Raw genomic sequence first — 14,637 nt, forward strand, 5'->3', positions numbered from 1 at the left:
TCAAGTGTGTGTATGGATTCTGTAATGCTTTCCAGCATTTGTTTTCCAAGGTGTTGATTTAGCGATAATTATGTTACCTTCCGAGCCCGCACGAGATGACGTCGTCACACGGTGCATGATGTGCGACGTTGCGAGATAATGTGGCACGTAATGGGGTCATTGAGAGGGGAGGCGAGCACATGATGCGTGACGTCATTGCCTTGGCCAACAAGGCTTATCCTAAGTGCTGGTTTCAATCGCCATATTTTGGCCAACAGTTTTTTAAATTGATCAATTTCGCCACTGTTCTGCAGGTTTAAGTCCCCCAAAGCAGCAAATCTTTATATTAAAATTGAATCTACACGAGATAATATTTACGGTGGTTACCACTTATCACCTCCACGATAGACACAATGCTATTTAACCTTCGTTGGAAAACACAAAAAAATAAGAGCCTTACCAGGCTACTGTCGTACTCTCCGTAGGAATGAAAATCTTCTGGTTTCCCTTCAATACATTGCCAGACAGATGGTCGATGGTACCCGCTGATACGGTTTAACAAAAGGTTTGGTCCATACCTACAGAGCAACACAACAACAATGAACGTCTTAACATGATATTGGACTACTTTCCATATTATACTTATCAGAATTGACACGTTTTAATTCTTACGGGTTTGTATTTGTAATGATTCAGTTCAAGAACAAATTACCTGTAATTCAAAGTTAAAACAAAACATACCTTCTTGGTCCAAATGACCAGATTTGATTAACTGCATTTTTCCATTTCAGTCCACGAAAATTATCTTCAAGTTGCTTCTTAAAATCTCGAATTGCCAGCAAAATACTCTGCAAAAAGAATGACAAGATTAACTCATTTACATGAATATGAATCACTCTCTTTCATCAACGATTGATTTCAGTATTAACATTGTCCTCAAGAGAGAACAATCCACGCCTTGGTGATTCAACACATTTCATGGCGATTCAGGGTTGCAACTCCCCAGATAATCTTTTCGTTTAATATCGCAGTGAATTTTAGCTCATCTAGTGGATGCAGGGAGGGATGTGTCACCACTAAATGCAACGCATACTATTAAAATAGCATTCACAATCGAGTGTCTGAAGAAACTCCCAGCAAGTGGAGTGAAAGGTCGGAGAGTCATGGCCAACGAAAGGTTCGAGAGCTACACAGCGCAAGCGCAAAAATTCCCCACAGTGGTAACAACATTTATTCTCACGTACGTTATACGCTGCATGTACCGCGATTTTAATAACTGTTATTGATCCATGAGTCAAGGCTTCATTCCAACACAACTCCCCAAGTAGGCTAACAAACACAACGGTCAGCTCCAGCCCACCTCCTTGATCTGCCAAGCCGTCATATCTTGGCCCTCCTTAAGAGCCATGTTGAAATTCTCCATGGTGCGAATTAGGTCTCCGTGCTTTTCCAGCAGTTGCGTGATGCCCTCTGGCAGAGGGGTGGCTCGAATGGCAATGGCGCACTGCCGTCTGGGAGTGTGCATCAGCACCAGCCCGTCCGCGCTCACGTGCACATCTTCCGGGATCCTGCCGTCACAGGGCAAACATTCAACAACGCGTTCAACAACACAAATGTCCGTATGTCTGTTGAACTTCTTTCGCACCGTACCTAGCCATCCGCGCTAATCAGAGATGTGGGGGAAGGACCACAAACTAAACGCAAAAATCGATTCTACTGAAATGAGTTTTCAATCGAGATTTAAAAGTACAAAGCCTCCAATGGCTTCCGAACATAAAAAGAGCGTTCCACAAGGCCGCAGAAGCGCACCTGAAAGCGCGCGATGCAGTGACCGTCTTTGTTCTAAATGAGCTACGTTGAACATGGTCAGAAAACAGAGCTGGACAACTGCAGAAATACACCGCAACACACTCCTGAATTACTCGTTTGCCTAAGAGTTCTGTGACCAATGTATGTTTGACTAGAATGTAAAAAAAAATGTTAATCCTACTTTAGATTTTAACCCAGCAATATGGATGGAAGATCAAAGTAAGTTGATCACCACGTTGCATATGGTGGAGTAAAGTGCAGGTGCTAGCACCTCCTCAAAGATGTCTAGCCACTGTGGAAAAGTCAGCAAAAATTTACGTTTAGAGAGGCTCTTTAGACAATCCATCTAGTGGAGGCCAATCCAGCAGAAGTGGAATGAGCAACAAACAGCAAGGCCCCACCTTTCCCTTTCAACTAATATTCATGAAAGGCATTATACATTGATCTATGTTCTGGAGAACCTAATATTTATCCAAGGCAACAATATTAGCAAGTACAGAGCTAACTATTTCACCTTCAAGGTCTTCATTAAAAGGTATGAAATAAGAAGAAAACAAAACATTGGCCGTTTTGTTTTCTCTTCCCCCCAGAATAACTTTCGTCACCTGCAGCTCGGCTCATCGAATTGTGCACATAGGGCCTTCAAGGAGGCCATATCAACTAACAACGTGATAAAAAAAAACAACAAACGCATTTCACGTAAACAAGACACTAGCTTAAACAAAAAAAACACAGTAGATTCTGACGGACGTGAAATAAATGAGCGACGTGCCACGCCACACAGGGGACACAGCGGGCACCTGGCACCCTGGTCTTGTCTCTGCTTTTGGTGGATGACCGACACGCGCTGCTGCCCGATCTCCTCGTTCACCATGTCCACCTTCGGACGACGAATGATCGTCTCGCGAAACGGGATTATGGGGTCGGACACATTGATCTGGATTCTGGCGAACCTGCGAGGCGTAAAGGCAAACGTCATTAAATGACCATTTATACACTCGCCCGTCGGTGCACCACGAGCACTGATGTCAGCCAGTTACAGTGATTGACAGCGATGCATGAAAGTTAATTTGCGTTCTGTTTCGTTAGTATAAACGGCCAATGCGGGTTGCAGCAATGGGTATAAATGGCACCATGCACAAGTGTAGAATGAAATATCGTTGAGTTATGTGCGTAGCTGATTTGCATTGGAGATTTAACGCATTCATTTTTAATGGAAATGGAATCTTTGAAATGTGTATTCATAAGCAGCGGTGATTTTATTACTCTGCACGTTTTCATAGAAGCGCTGTGTTGGCTCTCCGCGCGACATGTTATCGGGTTGTCCCGCGTGATGTTCGGCATGATGTCCAAAGTTTCGCTCCGCTTGCTGGCAGCTGAATAATGGAGTAAGTTCCGAAAGATGCTCCCAGCAAGTGCAGCGAAACATCGGACATCATGCTGAACAAGAATTGGTAAACGCCAGAGAGGGGCGATGTTACTTCTTTCGCTCATCTCACACCTCTGGCGCAAGTCATCGAGGCAGCGCTGCAGGTGAACCTCCCCTGCTGTAACGAGAACGTGCTCCCCCGTCTCCTGAATCAGCACCTTCACGCAGGGGTCTGCCTGGTTTAGCAGCTTCATGCCGTTCACCAGCAGCGGCATCTCACCTTTGCCAAGAAAAGAACAGAAGGGGCACGGAGGTGCCGATGCAATTCATTACTGCCGATGGTAAATAAAAAAAGAAATCCAAGACTTCACCATCAGCGGTGCAGGTGTTGAATGTGTATAGATCCGCGATTTTAAAACAAAACTTGCAGCCGCCTAGCGTGACATTGAAGACACCTATGGAGATAAAACCTTCTTCGGGGACATTGTGTCATCTTTGAAATTGCAGTGTGCACCCGCCAGGATGTGCTACACACTCACGCACCTCTTCTAAGGAATACGCTGCGCCTCATTAAGGTAAAGCATAAGAGGTTGTTACATTCGGTAACAAATGCATAGGCGCAAAAACACTGCACCAAGGTCATCATTAACAGTGTGCTCGTAAAAATATGCACAATGTTCATCCATTTGTTAATACGCTGCTGTGTGGAGGCGGTGTTGGTCACGGGTGTGGTGTGACAATACATCACAACTCTGATCGGTGGGGGTTGGTGAAGGGGTCATCCAGAACGGATTCAGATATCATTCACCACTGATGTCAGCCGTGGCTAGGCAATGAACTCGGGTCACTGGGTTCACAGGATAGCACTATGAACCCTGCGTCACCACTCCACCCCCAACTACTGCCTTATAACAGAAAAAAATCAGAGCCGTCTCATGTTTCAGGTAATGACCCTTCTCCAAAGTGGAGAAATCGGGCGGTTGTAATGTTTTGGCACAGCTGGAAAAATAATTTGGCAACGTGCTTGAAAAGAATAGATCTCTAAAATGCGGTCTCTGACTAGCTATCAATGAAAATGTTGTCCCCCGCTTCTTGCTGTAAATGATTTTCACTGCCCAGATAATCCAAATATATAATTTCTGTTTTCATCACCATCAGCCATTGTCATCTAATGTTGGATTAAGGCCTTTCCAAGCCGCCACCATCTTTTACGAACTTAGGACGTTTCAAGGAATTGATACAGTGTTTACGGTCTCTGTTGAAACCAATGCCAATGGAGTCTCTTTTAAGGCACTGTGACATTTAGAGAACACAACCAAGTACACGCAATAATTAAATAAAACACACACATACAATCGTGGGCGACTCACTCGGGTGTTTGGGTTCGACAGCCACGCGAATGATTGGGACGGCCTCAAAGTAGAGCGGGATGAAAGGAGGGCATGCCAGGCAGCTGGAGATGGTGGCTGACTTGAGAACATGGTTTTCCAGTCCACCGATTCCTTGGGAGAACGAAGGCACAGTTCTAAGTCATGTAAAAGTATATTTTTTTGTTTCCATCAGTTATTTTTGAATGACTCAAAAAGGTCATCAGAACCACACGATGCCACAAAAACGTAACTTTTAAAATCTTAAATTTTTCTTGATAACCTGCAATGCCACCAGCGTGCAAGTGTTCACTCAGAAAATTATTAATAAAGTCCTCTATCATATGTAAGGCAAAACAAAACATGTTTTCAGACCTGAATGCTTGCATTCTTGTTGTGATTTTAAACACTTCATTTGTCTAATCACTTGGCATCGTATTATGGTTGCTTGCTTGTCTTCTCACTCACTCAAAATAATTAACAGCTTCGTTGACACTTTTTCCATCAACCCCCACTCATAGCTTCCAATTGTAAACTGTTCTCAGTAAGCTTGTTCTCAGTAAGCTTATGACAACATTGGTTTAAGTGCCCGTGCCAAATGCTTTCATGCGGAGAACTACCATATTTTTAAATCTCACCCAAGTCTTTTCAACTACTTATTTAAATTTCTACTCCTACTCGAATGCTTTTCTCACATCACCGATGGAACTCAACCACACATTGTTTTGCGTACACCTTTCAACGAACGCAAACGCACGTGCAACGCGTCGACGAGACGAACACATTAAAAGTGAGAAATCGGCGACGACCGTTGGGCAGGTTGACATTGCGACCGGGTTTAACTTGGGCATTCAATTCATGGGGAGTGGGGTGACCAAAGCAACGTCGCGTGAAGGGACCCCGAGAAGTTTACACGTGGCCTTGATAGAACCGCACGGAGCTGCCCCTTAAGGAAGCTATACGCTTCGTAAGAGCTCGAGACTCCAAGCACAGACGCCCCCCCCCCCACCTATTCCCAAGATTGCAGCTTAACCCAGTGACTCTTGGAATTAAAAGAAAGTGCATGAGCTTTCCTGCAGACCCTGCCACTCCTGCATAACAGCCACTGGTGGTCTGCGCATCAAGTGCCCTTTATAATCAATTAACTGGCATTCACGACGGAAGCTTAAATACGAAGATTATTACAGCAACGCACGCTGGAAATTACATATGGATGTAGCGTTTACAATAATGTGGAGTGCAGACTGAAAGTTTGTCGTAGTTTTTTCAAAACGGCAATATGTTGGACATTTGCAGAAACTATATTGCTACGGTCAATACGGAGTCGAGTCGTATTGTTAGACTGCTCAACGTAATTAAATCTGGAATGTAAAATGTAGGTGCTCACCAAAATAAGCCGAGTAGTTTAAGCAATATGCCCAACAGTGGCCTGCTCCAAGCACTAACAGGCAGCTAATGAAACAATACATACACAAATGTATCACTCGATGGTCACGCTTATCCTCGGCTAACCTCCCCCGTGTGCCATTCTGACCCTTACAGGCGCAAATAGGTGCCCATGGGACCGGCGCCTGCCAGGTTATATTCCAGACTCGGCAAGAACACACGGCATATGGTGCTCCGCTGTGCCGTGGCTTTCACTGTATCGCCGCACTGCGTATTCTCCAGAGGCGGTCAAGTCCGGGTCACGAACGTAACCCCCGTCCCCCACCAGGGCTGCAGCCCTGCACAATACACGTGCTTGTAACTTGCAGTCGCAAGCCTTAAGATTTTCTTGATTACATTAAGCGTACCCGCGACTGAGCTAATGTGAGAGTCAGTGTTTTTCTGCTGCATCAACATTTAAGGAAGCTTACCAACAGTGACAAGCTTGAAGTTATTCATACACACGTATCAATTATGGAAAGCATCTCACATTTTGGCAGTCCACATCATGCTTTGCATTCTTCGCGAGAGTGAAACTATAGCGTTCGTGTAAATGTGTGGAATTTCTTATGAATTAGGTCTGCAGCTGGGTAATTTATTTTCGATGCAATATACAAACACCCTTTGATGTATTTCGTTTTAAACCAAACACGTTAAAAAGGCAATCATCCAATGTTAAGTGTAATCGTACTGAAGCTTCTTTGCACAAGGTATTTTTATTGACCAACAATGTGCAATGAAATGGATGGTGCAAATGCACCATGTTTTCATAATAATGCACATAATCAAAATACCATGGCGGTACAGTGCTTTGCACGCTATGCTCGATATAACTGGCCAACTAAGTTAGATTTCCAGCGTGCCGAACATCACCAGTAAATATGTTCAGAATGGTGACTGTGACACAACACTGATCAGTGGACTTAATGGCACCTTATGCTCCGATGGAAAATAATGGCAGTATTTTTTTTTATTTGAGTAAGGTGCACACTCTTTTTATAAGCTCAACCATGATTCTATTACCATTTGTGATAGAGAACCTTTGTATTTTTCACACAGTAAAGCTCAGCCCCAAGCACCACTTAAAAGTGAACTCAGATGGTATATTAAGTTCTGACATAGCCTGGCCACCAATGTAGCTTGGAATGATTAATTCATTTCCACATCAACCAAATTCTAAGCCAAGACTTGAGCATTATCAATATAAATTAAATTAAAAATCTTAAGAAAACACAAGTGACTCCGTTGGGGCATTGAATCACTCAGAACAAAAAATATTCGTAACCCGGGGAGGCAATGCTTCTAACCTTTTTTTACTTGTCCACCCTACAGCTCAAACTCCAGATCACAGATATGTTGGCTTTGTATCTTCAAACAGTGCATTAGATGTCCCATAGGCGCCCAGCCGATTCAATGATGCACATTGCCTTTTATAGAAATAACCACTATTAACGGTAAAAGTAACACAAAAAAAACATTTTGCAGCTGCACTGGATGTGTGACATATGTGGAAGTTGTCTGGGCCAAGAGAGGTTATGCAAGTGCAAAATATGGTGGGGTATTATTGTACTTTCCGTTATCCTCCAGCAGGATAACACAAGGTAAATGCCCAGAGGCTTACAAAAGACGGTAATATACACCAACATTATTGAACAGAGGCTACATTTATCCCATAAAGGCTGTCTCATTTTCTTTTTAACCAGTGCATACAATTTGAACGGAATTCTGAAATGTCCACCGCTCCAACAATGGATGAAAGAAGTCAATTGTGCGGTTCTGATCTGGAGGGGGTTAGTAAGTATATATGCTTGCCAAGTATAGAAAATTAAAGAATGATGAATAATTCACACCTCTTCTAAATAAAGAATCTTACCAAGCACATTGCCAGCTGGGACTTCATCAAGAGACTCAAGCTCTCTGCCCATGAGCAGGTACAAGCTGTCCACTGTCACACAGGCCAGGTGGGGCACCCCTACCAGCAGCGCTTCGCTGATTGGGCCTTCTGGCAACTGGCACACAACAGCGCAGGGGACACGCATACACACGAACCACAAGCAAATCTGTAAACACGGATGTGCTCCCATATTAATAATGCACACAAAAATAACCTTCGCACACAGCGTTCATAAACAAGACAGAATACCCTTCAAGGGTATTTCCATCACCAGCATCCTTCAATGGTCTATCTTATATAGGCGCTATTTTGGTCACTAATCAGTTATGTAAAATGAATGGTTAATACTTTGCCTGTATATATGTAACTAGATCTAGAAACATTTAGCCCTTGAAATTGTGTCATTCAGAATGAAGGGAAAAAAGCAAATGGTAATGCAATATTTTAGGCAGTCATTATGCAGTGGCTGTGCTGAGAAATTCAACTTGCTACAAAAGAGATGCTGTTCTTTTTCCTCCAGTGACTGAATGATTCAAACCCAGTCGGGGCCCGGTGTTCAAACGTGTACCATTATCTCCACAAGTCACTCAAGAGTTGTATAATACAGCAGCGGTTGTTTTTAAAATTATATTTATGATTACATTCGTTTTGTAGAAATATAAAAAAAAAACAAATTGTGCACTTTACAGCTACAAAAATGTACAATGTCGCAAACAAAGAAATTGTCACGCCATGAATTTGCTTTCCACAAGACATAATACAAGAGCTCCACCTGCTGCCAATGACCATTTTCCGGCGTGTAAAATTCAAATGTAAAATCTCCCACATGCCAAGCTAGGCGTTGCACGCTACACAAGGCGTGCATTACTGTGAACCGATTTCACTAATGTGGAACATCAGATCACCCAAATTAAGCTTAAATTGTCAATGAATTAAGCAAATTAGATTCAGTAAAAAAATAAGGCACCTCTTCAAAGAGACATAATTACATTATGAATATAAAAAAATGTCCCCCTTCTCTCCCTCCCCTGCCCCCCGGTCCCCATCTAATGCCTGGGTAAGAAAATGAACCTGGTACAACCCTTAACCGGTTCCTGTTTGAAGAGGAAAGCCTACCCAGAAGGCACCCCCCCCTCCCCTCCCCTGACATGCCGATGTTAACCGTGTTTGTACGTGTTCTCTGATGTGGTCGTTGATATTGGTCAATAAAAAATATAACAGTATAAAACAGTGTTGCAATGTAACATTTATGCTACTATATCAATAACAGTCGATAGTCTGCGGATATAAGCAATGCAAAAATCAAGACCCTCAACCAGGACTGTCATTAGCAATATCTTGCAACCAAAATATATCAAGCGAAAATTTCTGGCAATGGCCTTTCTTTAGAAATAAAGACGGCACATATATTATTTTTAACAGTTGGGTAAAATTCCTTGAAGGCTCAAGTATTGAAATTCTGAGTATGTCTAAATAAAAATCAGTGGATTTGGACAAGAAAACTCTTCCGTCTTGAGTATCCTTTAGGTCCGGGGTGGGCAACCTTTTTTCTGCCAAGGGCCATTTGGACATTAATAACATCATTCGCGGGCCATGCAAAAGTATCAACTTAAAAATTAGCCTGTTATATTTGGTTAAACATTTAATTAACTCACCCCTAATGTGATGGCTGGAACTGCCAAATGATTTTGCGAGCCTTATAGGGCCCGCAGGCCGCACTTCCCCACCCCTGCTTTAGGTAGAAACAAAAAATATGCTTTTGGCAAAATTATTCAACATGTATCGTTTTTGGAACCCTTGTAATTAAGTATTTTTAAAATTATCATTCTAACACTGTCCTATGTGACGAGCATGAAAAACTGGCAATATACCATGTCGATGGTGCTCCCTAAAGTGGAGGCCCTTCTGCCAGTGGGTGGCACGCGTAAGCAATTCCAGGGCTGCCCTTTTTCCTTCAACGAAATGCGACACTGCAATGTGCATACCTTTTCCAGCGCTGTTGCCGGGTCATACTTGGGCCCCAGGACGTAGAGCCGCTGGCCCTTCCGCACCGTGCCGCTGTACACTCGCGCAAAGGCGACAAAGTGCTCTCTATCTGAAGCCTCCGTGTCCTCCTCTGGCCGCTCAGTCAGGTCTCTTGATGGAACCGTCTCAGTCTCCTGTTTCTCGTCGACACCTGGAATAGAGGGGCCGCAGGATAATTGCTATTTTGTTGTTGCTGCGTCCGTATGGGGGCAGCAGTACAACAGGAACGGGTTTTGACTAGTCTGTGCAGAATTTCAGGATTGTCTCCTTGCATGCATCAAGTTATCTCCGGGCACTTTCGCTTACTTCCACGTGCAAAACAATTCACAAGAGATCAAAATGTGGCGCATGCTACCATCGTGGATTGTGGGTGATAACAATCATACAGAGAAGAGTTTGTTCCACCACAAGGTTGTAACTGATGATCTAGTGCGTGCCTGCTTAATTGCTGTGAAAAAAACATTGGGCCAGAAAGGTTCATAGAATGATGGACTAAAATATTATTTCGTAAATTACAACAGAGCCAAATCTTGTCTGTGTATTTTACTTAAAAGGAGTTGGCCGGACCCCACAAATCAAGATCACGAGATGAGGTCCTTCACCTCAGATGGGTTTCCCTGGTTATGATTAGACGGTCATCATCACCTTGGTCACTTCTGGCTTCTTGGTTGTCTCTTGTTTCCGAGCACCCCATGATTGTCTTGGAGCCAGGTGATTCTGTCTGTGTTTGCTGCCCGGTGAGTTTGTTTAAGTGCCTCTGCCTGGCCTGCTCCCTTCGCTGGACCATCTCCTCCAGCGTAAGAGGTCTAAAGACACACGGCACATGGCCAATGAGCAAAACCAGTCGACAAGTAAAATAAACAGAATTACAGAACGTCACATAACCGAACATCACATATCCGCCCTGACCAATTAACCACACACACCTAGTGCAGTATTTGTGCAGTGTCGCAGTTATTTTCTATATCTGTTAAAAAAATCCAACAAATGTACACGTAATAAGCATTTTTACATCTTTAAAACAGTTTTATCCTTTTGTCCAGTAACACATTTGTGTACAATTTAACTGTAAATTTCTAGATATTCACATATCCAACCTTTTCACAAATCAGCCCAAACCCCGGTCCCCAGCGAGTCGGAGAGGCCACGTGGTATTTTACTGCAATAGCAATGCAATAAGATTGGCATAACGAGTGTGGTTTCTGTAAACTATAAATAAACGATTTTATTTTACCACTGAGCTATATAGCTATATCAGAAGCGACCTGGCCACAAATAATAGCTCAACGAAGTGGCTTATCATGTGGAAATATACTGCAGCCAAATACTCTAAAACGCATGTTTCTAAATGTGCGGTCAGGGGAGGCAGGGGAGGCAGAGCCTCACCTGTCATACTCCAATGAAAATAGCTGTTACGAAAAGTACAAAAGAGAATAATTAAATTAAATAAATATTAAGATTTTTCCACTGATCTATTATAAATGTAATTTCTGTACGATTCCAATCATTTTTATAGTCAAAATCGCTAAAATTTGCGGAGCTCCGCTGCAAATACAGGGAGAGACGAGAGGTGAGGCAGCGACGAGCTCAGCCTCCCCTCTGATTGCGCAACCCCCTCAGTAACTGGATGGAGCGCGGGCAATCAGCGCGTGCCTGTTACTATCTCAGTATGTCACCAATGTAATGTTGGTAGACCCCTTCATTTCATGTCCTCGCCTTCCATACTCCAGGTTACTTATTTCACGTATGTGTATAAAGATATTTAGGCTCGCTGGTCTCGTCATGAAACTGAAATGAAAAAGCACCAGGGGAGGCAGCTATCACATCTGCTTCAGTGAGGGGGACGTGTCTAACACGCCCCCCTCAGTGAGGACACGCCCCCCTCCGTGAGGACACGCCCCCCTCCGTGAGGCCACGTGTGTGAATCTGGCTCTGACACTAGCCAGTGCCTCCCCAGCCATTGACCTCACGTCACTGAAAAATACAAGCGTCAGGGTCGGTATCGAACCCATGATCTCCTGCATACCACCAGAAGAGGTATTTAACATCTTGCCACAGTATCACGGCCATATGGAGTACATTCATACCTTTGCTTCTTTTGAGGAAGGGCCTTTGCATCAACAGAAATCATTTTTGAGACAAACACAATCACAGGGGCGTCGTCAGAACTTTTACATGAAATGAAATCTGCAAGGGGAAGAAAAGGACAGTTTTAAAATCTATGTTTGTTCCAACAATGACTGACACTATTAAACACCGGACACTTTATGACTGAACTGTCAGGAATGGTAATAATTTGGTTTAAGGCTTTACAGATGTTATTGTACTCTTTGATTCTTTCGGTAAAGTCACGTAGATATATATATTTGTATTTTTTTATATCTCCATGACGAAAGATTCAAATCAAGATGTTACTGTACGAAAAATATTTTTCTAAACATGCATTTCATAATAAAACCTCAAACTTATCATGCAAAAAAAATCTTCCTAATTTTCAGAAACATTATAAACATTTCCAAAAAAAATTTAATTGGGGGATTAAGCCAATCGAGATAAGACTGGAAATAACAATAATATATCAGAAAGCAGCAGGAGTCTGGTGCGTGCTTGGATGGACGACCACCATGCCTAACACAGATATCTGTGATAAGCAGCTGTGGGTTTTATGTTTTCTGCAGGGGGTAGTGCAGACAAATTCATTGCTGCATCGTACCATTCTCAAGCACTTATGCTCCCCCGCCTTTATCAACTCGGTCTGACGCGCGTGGTGAAATATGGTCAAATAAGTTCCACATCCCGCGTTGCCTTGGATAGGCCCTCATCAAGCAAGTGGATTTTGACAATAGGCCTGTGCATGTAACAAGCAGTGGTTGTAAAGGTAAACTGCAGAAGTCTGCATCTCTGTTCTTTCTCACCGTCCCTCAGAGTTTGTGTTTGCTCTGGAAGAGATTCGAAGCGTTGAGCGCGAGCACACAGCAGCTTTTCCACGCGCTGTGCAGACATTTCCAAGGGGCTGGGAAGACGGCAGCTTACCATTGCTGCACAGCGCCAGTCAAGGAAACCAAACTCTCAAGGCGCACGCGATTATGCACTGGAAGATATATTGTCGTATTTGACAGGACCGAAGGTCACGTTTTCTATTTCCATCACTTCCTTTGTAACGTGGTCTTTTATTACACCAAGGGAAAAAAAAAGCTGCATTTATGTTGCATCACTTTGTCAAGCAACATGTATATCCATGTTGCCATCCAGCGGAGGCCCTCAAAGATACTTTCATTCAGCTTTGCCATTGCAGCTCGATCCCAAGTCATATCAGGAATGCAAGCACAGTTGAATCTTTTCAGTCACATTTGAAAACGTATTTGTTTGCATTAGCTTATCCTTGAGCTGGACTGATTGGTGAACGTTTTTTTGTATTGTCAAGTTTTTTTTATTGTAAGCGCCCTGGGATGCTCTACATTTGGGGCGCTAGAGAGAAGCCAAATGTAATGAATTGTATTGCTTTCTCCTTTGATTAATACAAAGGTAGAGAAGTAAAGTGTCAGCCCTGAATTTTTTTGCTCACGCCACTGCCGGCGGAATGGTCTCCACGAGAAGGAGCTCTAGAGAGTCTAAGAGGGAATTTTTGGTCTACTCTTCTACACGAGCCAGATGTCTAGGATGAGACGAGGGTACCCACACTTTACCCCACCATGCGTGACCTGCCAATCGACTACGGTGCTCCCATTTGTACTGCCGGGTAGATAAATGCGGGAGAATTTAAGAAACTTGCGCGTCGTTTCAACGGCTGTGCCGGGAGATTACATCAAAGCGGCGACCTTGGGATTGCAAGTCCTGTGTGCTAACAAATGCATCACGCGAGCATCCTTGTACATAGGAAGCTTACAATGTAAACGCAATTTCAGCCGTTTTTGGATACAAAGGACAGCCTCAGAGAGTGGCAGCCACTGGCTGCAGATGGCGCTCAGGTAGACCTTCGGATCAGTGTGTCTCATGTCTCTTGCAAGGATCTTCAGCCCCAATGAGTTCACAATTTTTTCAGACTTCTCCTTGTCTCTGTTGCAATAAAAACAAAACAATGTAGAGTAAGAAGAAAAAAAAACCTGAAAGATTTGAAGCCAAAATGAATATTTATTTTTCTGAGAAAAATACGTGGCAACAACTCACCTTCTAATGACAACAGCTTCATAGAGGGCCCAAATATTATCCAGAACCAACTGCACAAACAAGGGCTTTTTCCCTTTGGCCTGAAACATAAAATCAAACACTCACTTTTAATTACATTTTGTACAGAAATGCACTCGAAAAAATATTCTTATCTATAAAACACACATATATATACATTACACCTTTCATGATGTTAAAGTAAGTGTAATAAACAACTGCATTTTGACACATACTTGGGCCCCTTTCATGATTTTCTTGGCTTTGGTATTGAGGTAAAAATCACCCCACAGGGTCTTGAGCAGCACTTCCTTTCTCACTCCTATCTTCTTCGAGTAGAGTCGTGCGAAATGCTCTATACTGCAAAATGGACAGGAGGAGAGCGAGCGAGCAATCATTGTGAACAACGCTGTCTTTGATTTTCTGCCACATAAGTGGCAGGGTAAAGATTTAATACGAGCCAAAACCCTCCACCAACTGCTAAGTGACCGAAATGTGTGTGGTTTCCCCAGGGGTTACGCAACACATGAGAAAGCCCATTCCGGCCCTATAGACAATAACAAGATGTCAGGACACATATTGATAGCCATATATATTGTATCCGG

General features: G+C 43.2%; 1 protein-coding gene across 1 annotated transcript in view; it reads right to left on the bottom strand.

Moving 5' to 3' along the window:
* Nucleotides 1-14,637, bottom strand: part of EFL1 (elongation factor like GTPase 1) — a 28,301-nt gene that overhangs the window by 4,518 nt on the left and 9,146 nt on the right. Inside the window, exons 8-21 of the mRNA XM_078623774.1 lie at nucleotides 14,269-14,392; nucleotides 14,036-14,115; nucleotides 13,788-13,924; nucleotides 12,784-12,906; nucleotides 11,956-12,055; nucleotides 10,514-10,674; nucleotides 9,829-10,019; nucleotides 7,823-7,958; nucleotides 4,528-4,659; nucleotides 3,290-3,437; nucleotides 2,589-2,741; nucleotides 1,340-1,547; nucleotides 721-827; nucleotides 440-557 (exon numbers count right to left, since the gene is read on the bottom strand). Coding sequence (XP_078479900.1) covers nucleotides 440-557; nucleotides 721-827; nucleotides 1,340-1,547; nucleotides 2,589-2,741; nucleotides 3,290-3,437; nucleotides 4,528-4,659; nucleotides 7,823-7,958; nucleotides 9,829-10,019; nucleotides 10,514-10,674; nucleotides 11,956-12,055; nucleotides 12,784-12,906; nucleotides 13,788-13,924; nucleotides 14,036-14,115; nucleotides 14,269-14,392 — 1,918 coding nt within the window. The remainder of the gene's footprint in view (nucleotides 1-439; nucleotides 558-720; nucleotides 828-1,339; nucleotides 1,548-2,588; nucleotides 2,742-3,289; nucleotides 3,438-4,527; nucleotides 4,660-7,822; nucleotides 7,959-9,828; nucleotides 10,020-10,513; nucleotides 10,675-11,955; nucleotides 12,056-12,783; nucleotides 12,907-13,787; nucleotides 13,925-14,035; nucleotides 14,116-14,268; nucleotides 14,393-14,637) is intronic.

The sequence above is a fragment of the Lampetra planeri genome, chromosome 3 (genome assembly GCF_965212315.1).
Source record: "Lampetra planeri chromosome 3, kcLamPlan1.2.h2, whole genome shotgun sequence".
NCBI lineage: Eukaryota > Metazoa > Chordata > Hyperoartia > Petromyzontiformes > Petromyzontidae > Lampetra > Lampetra planeri.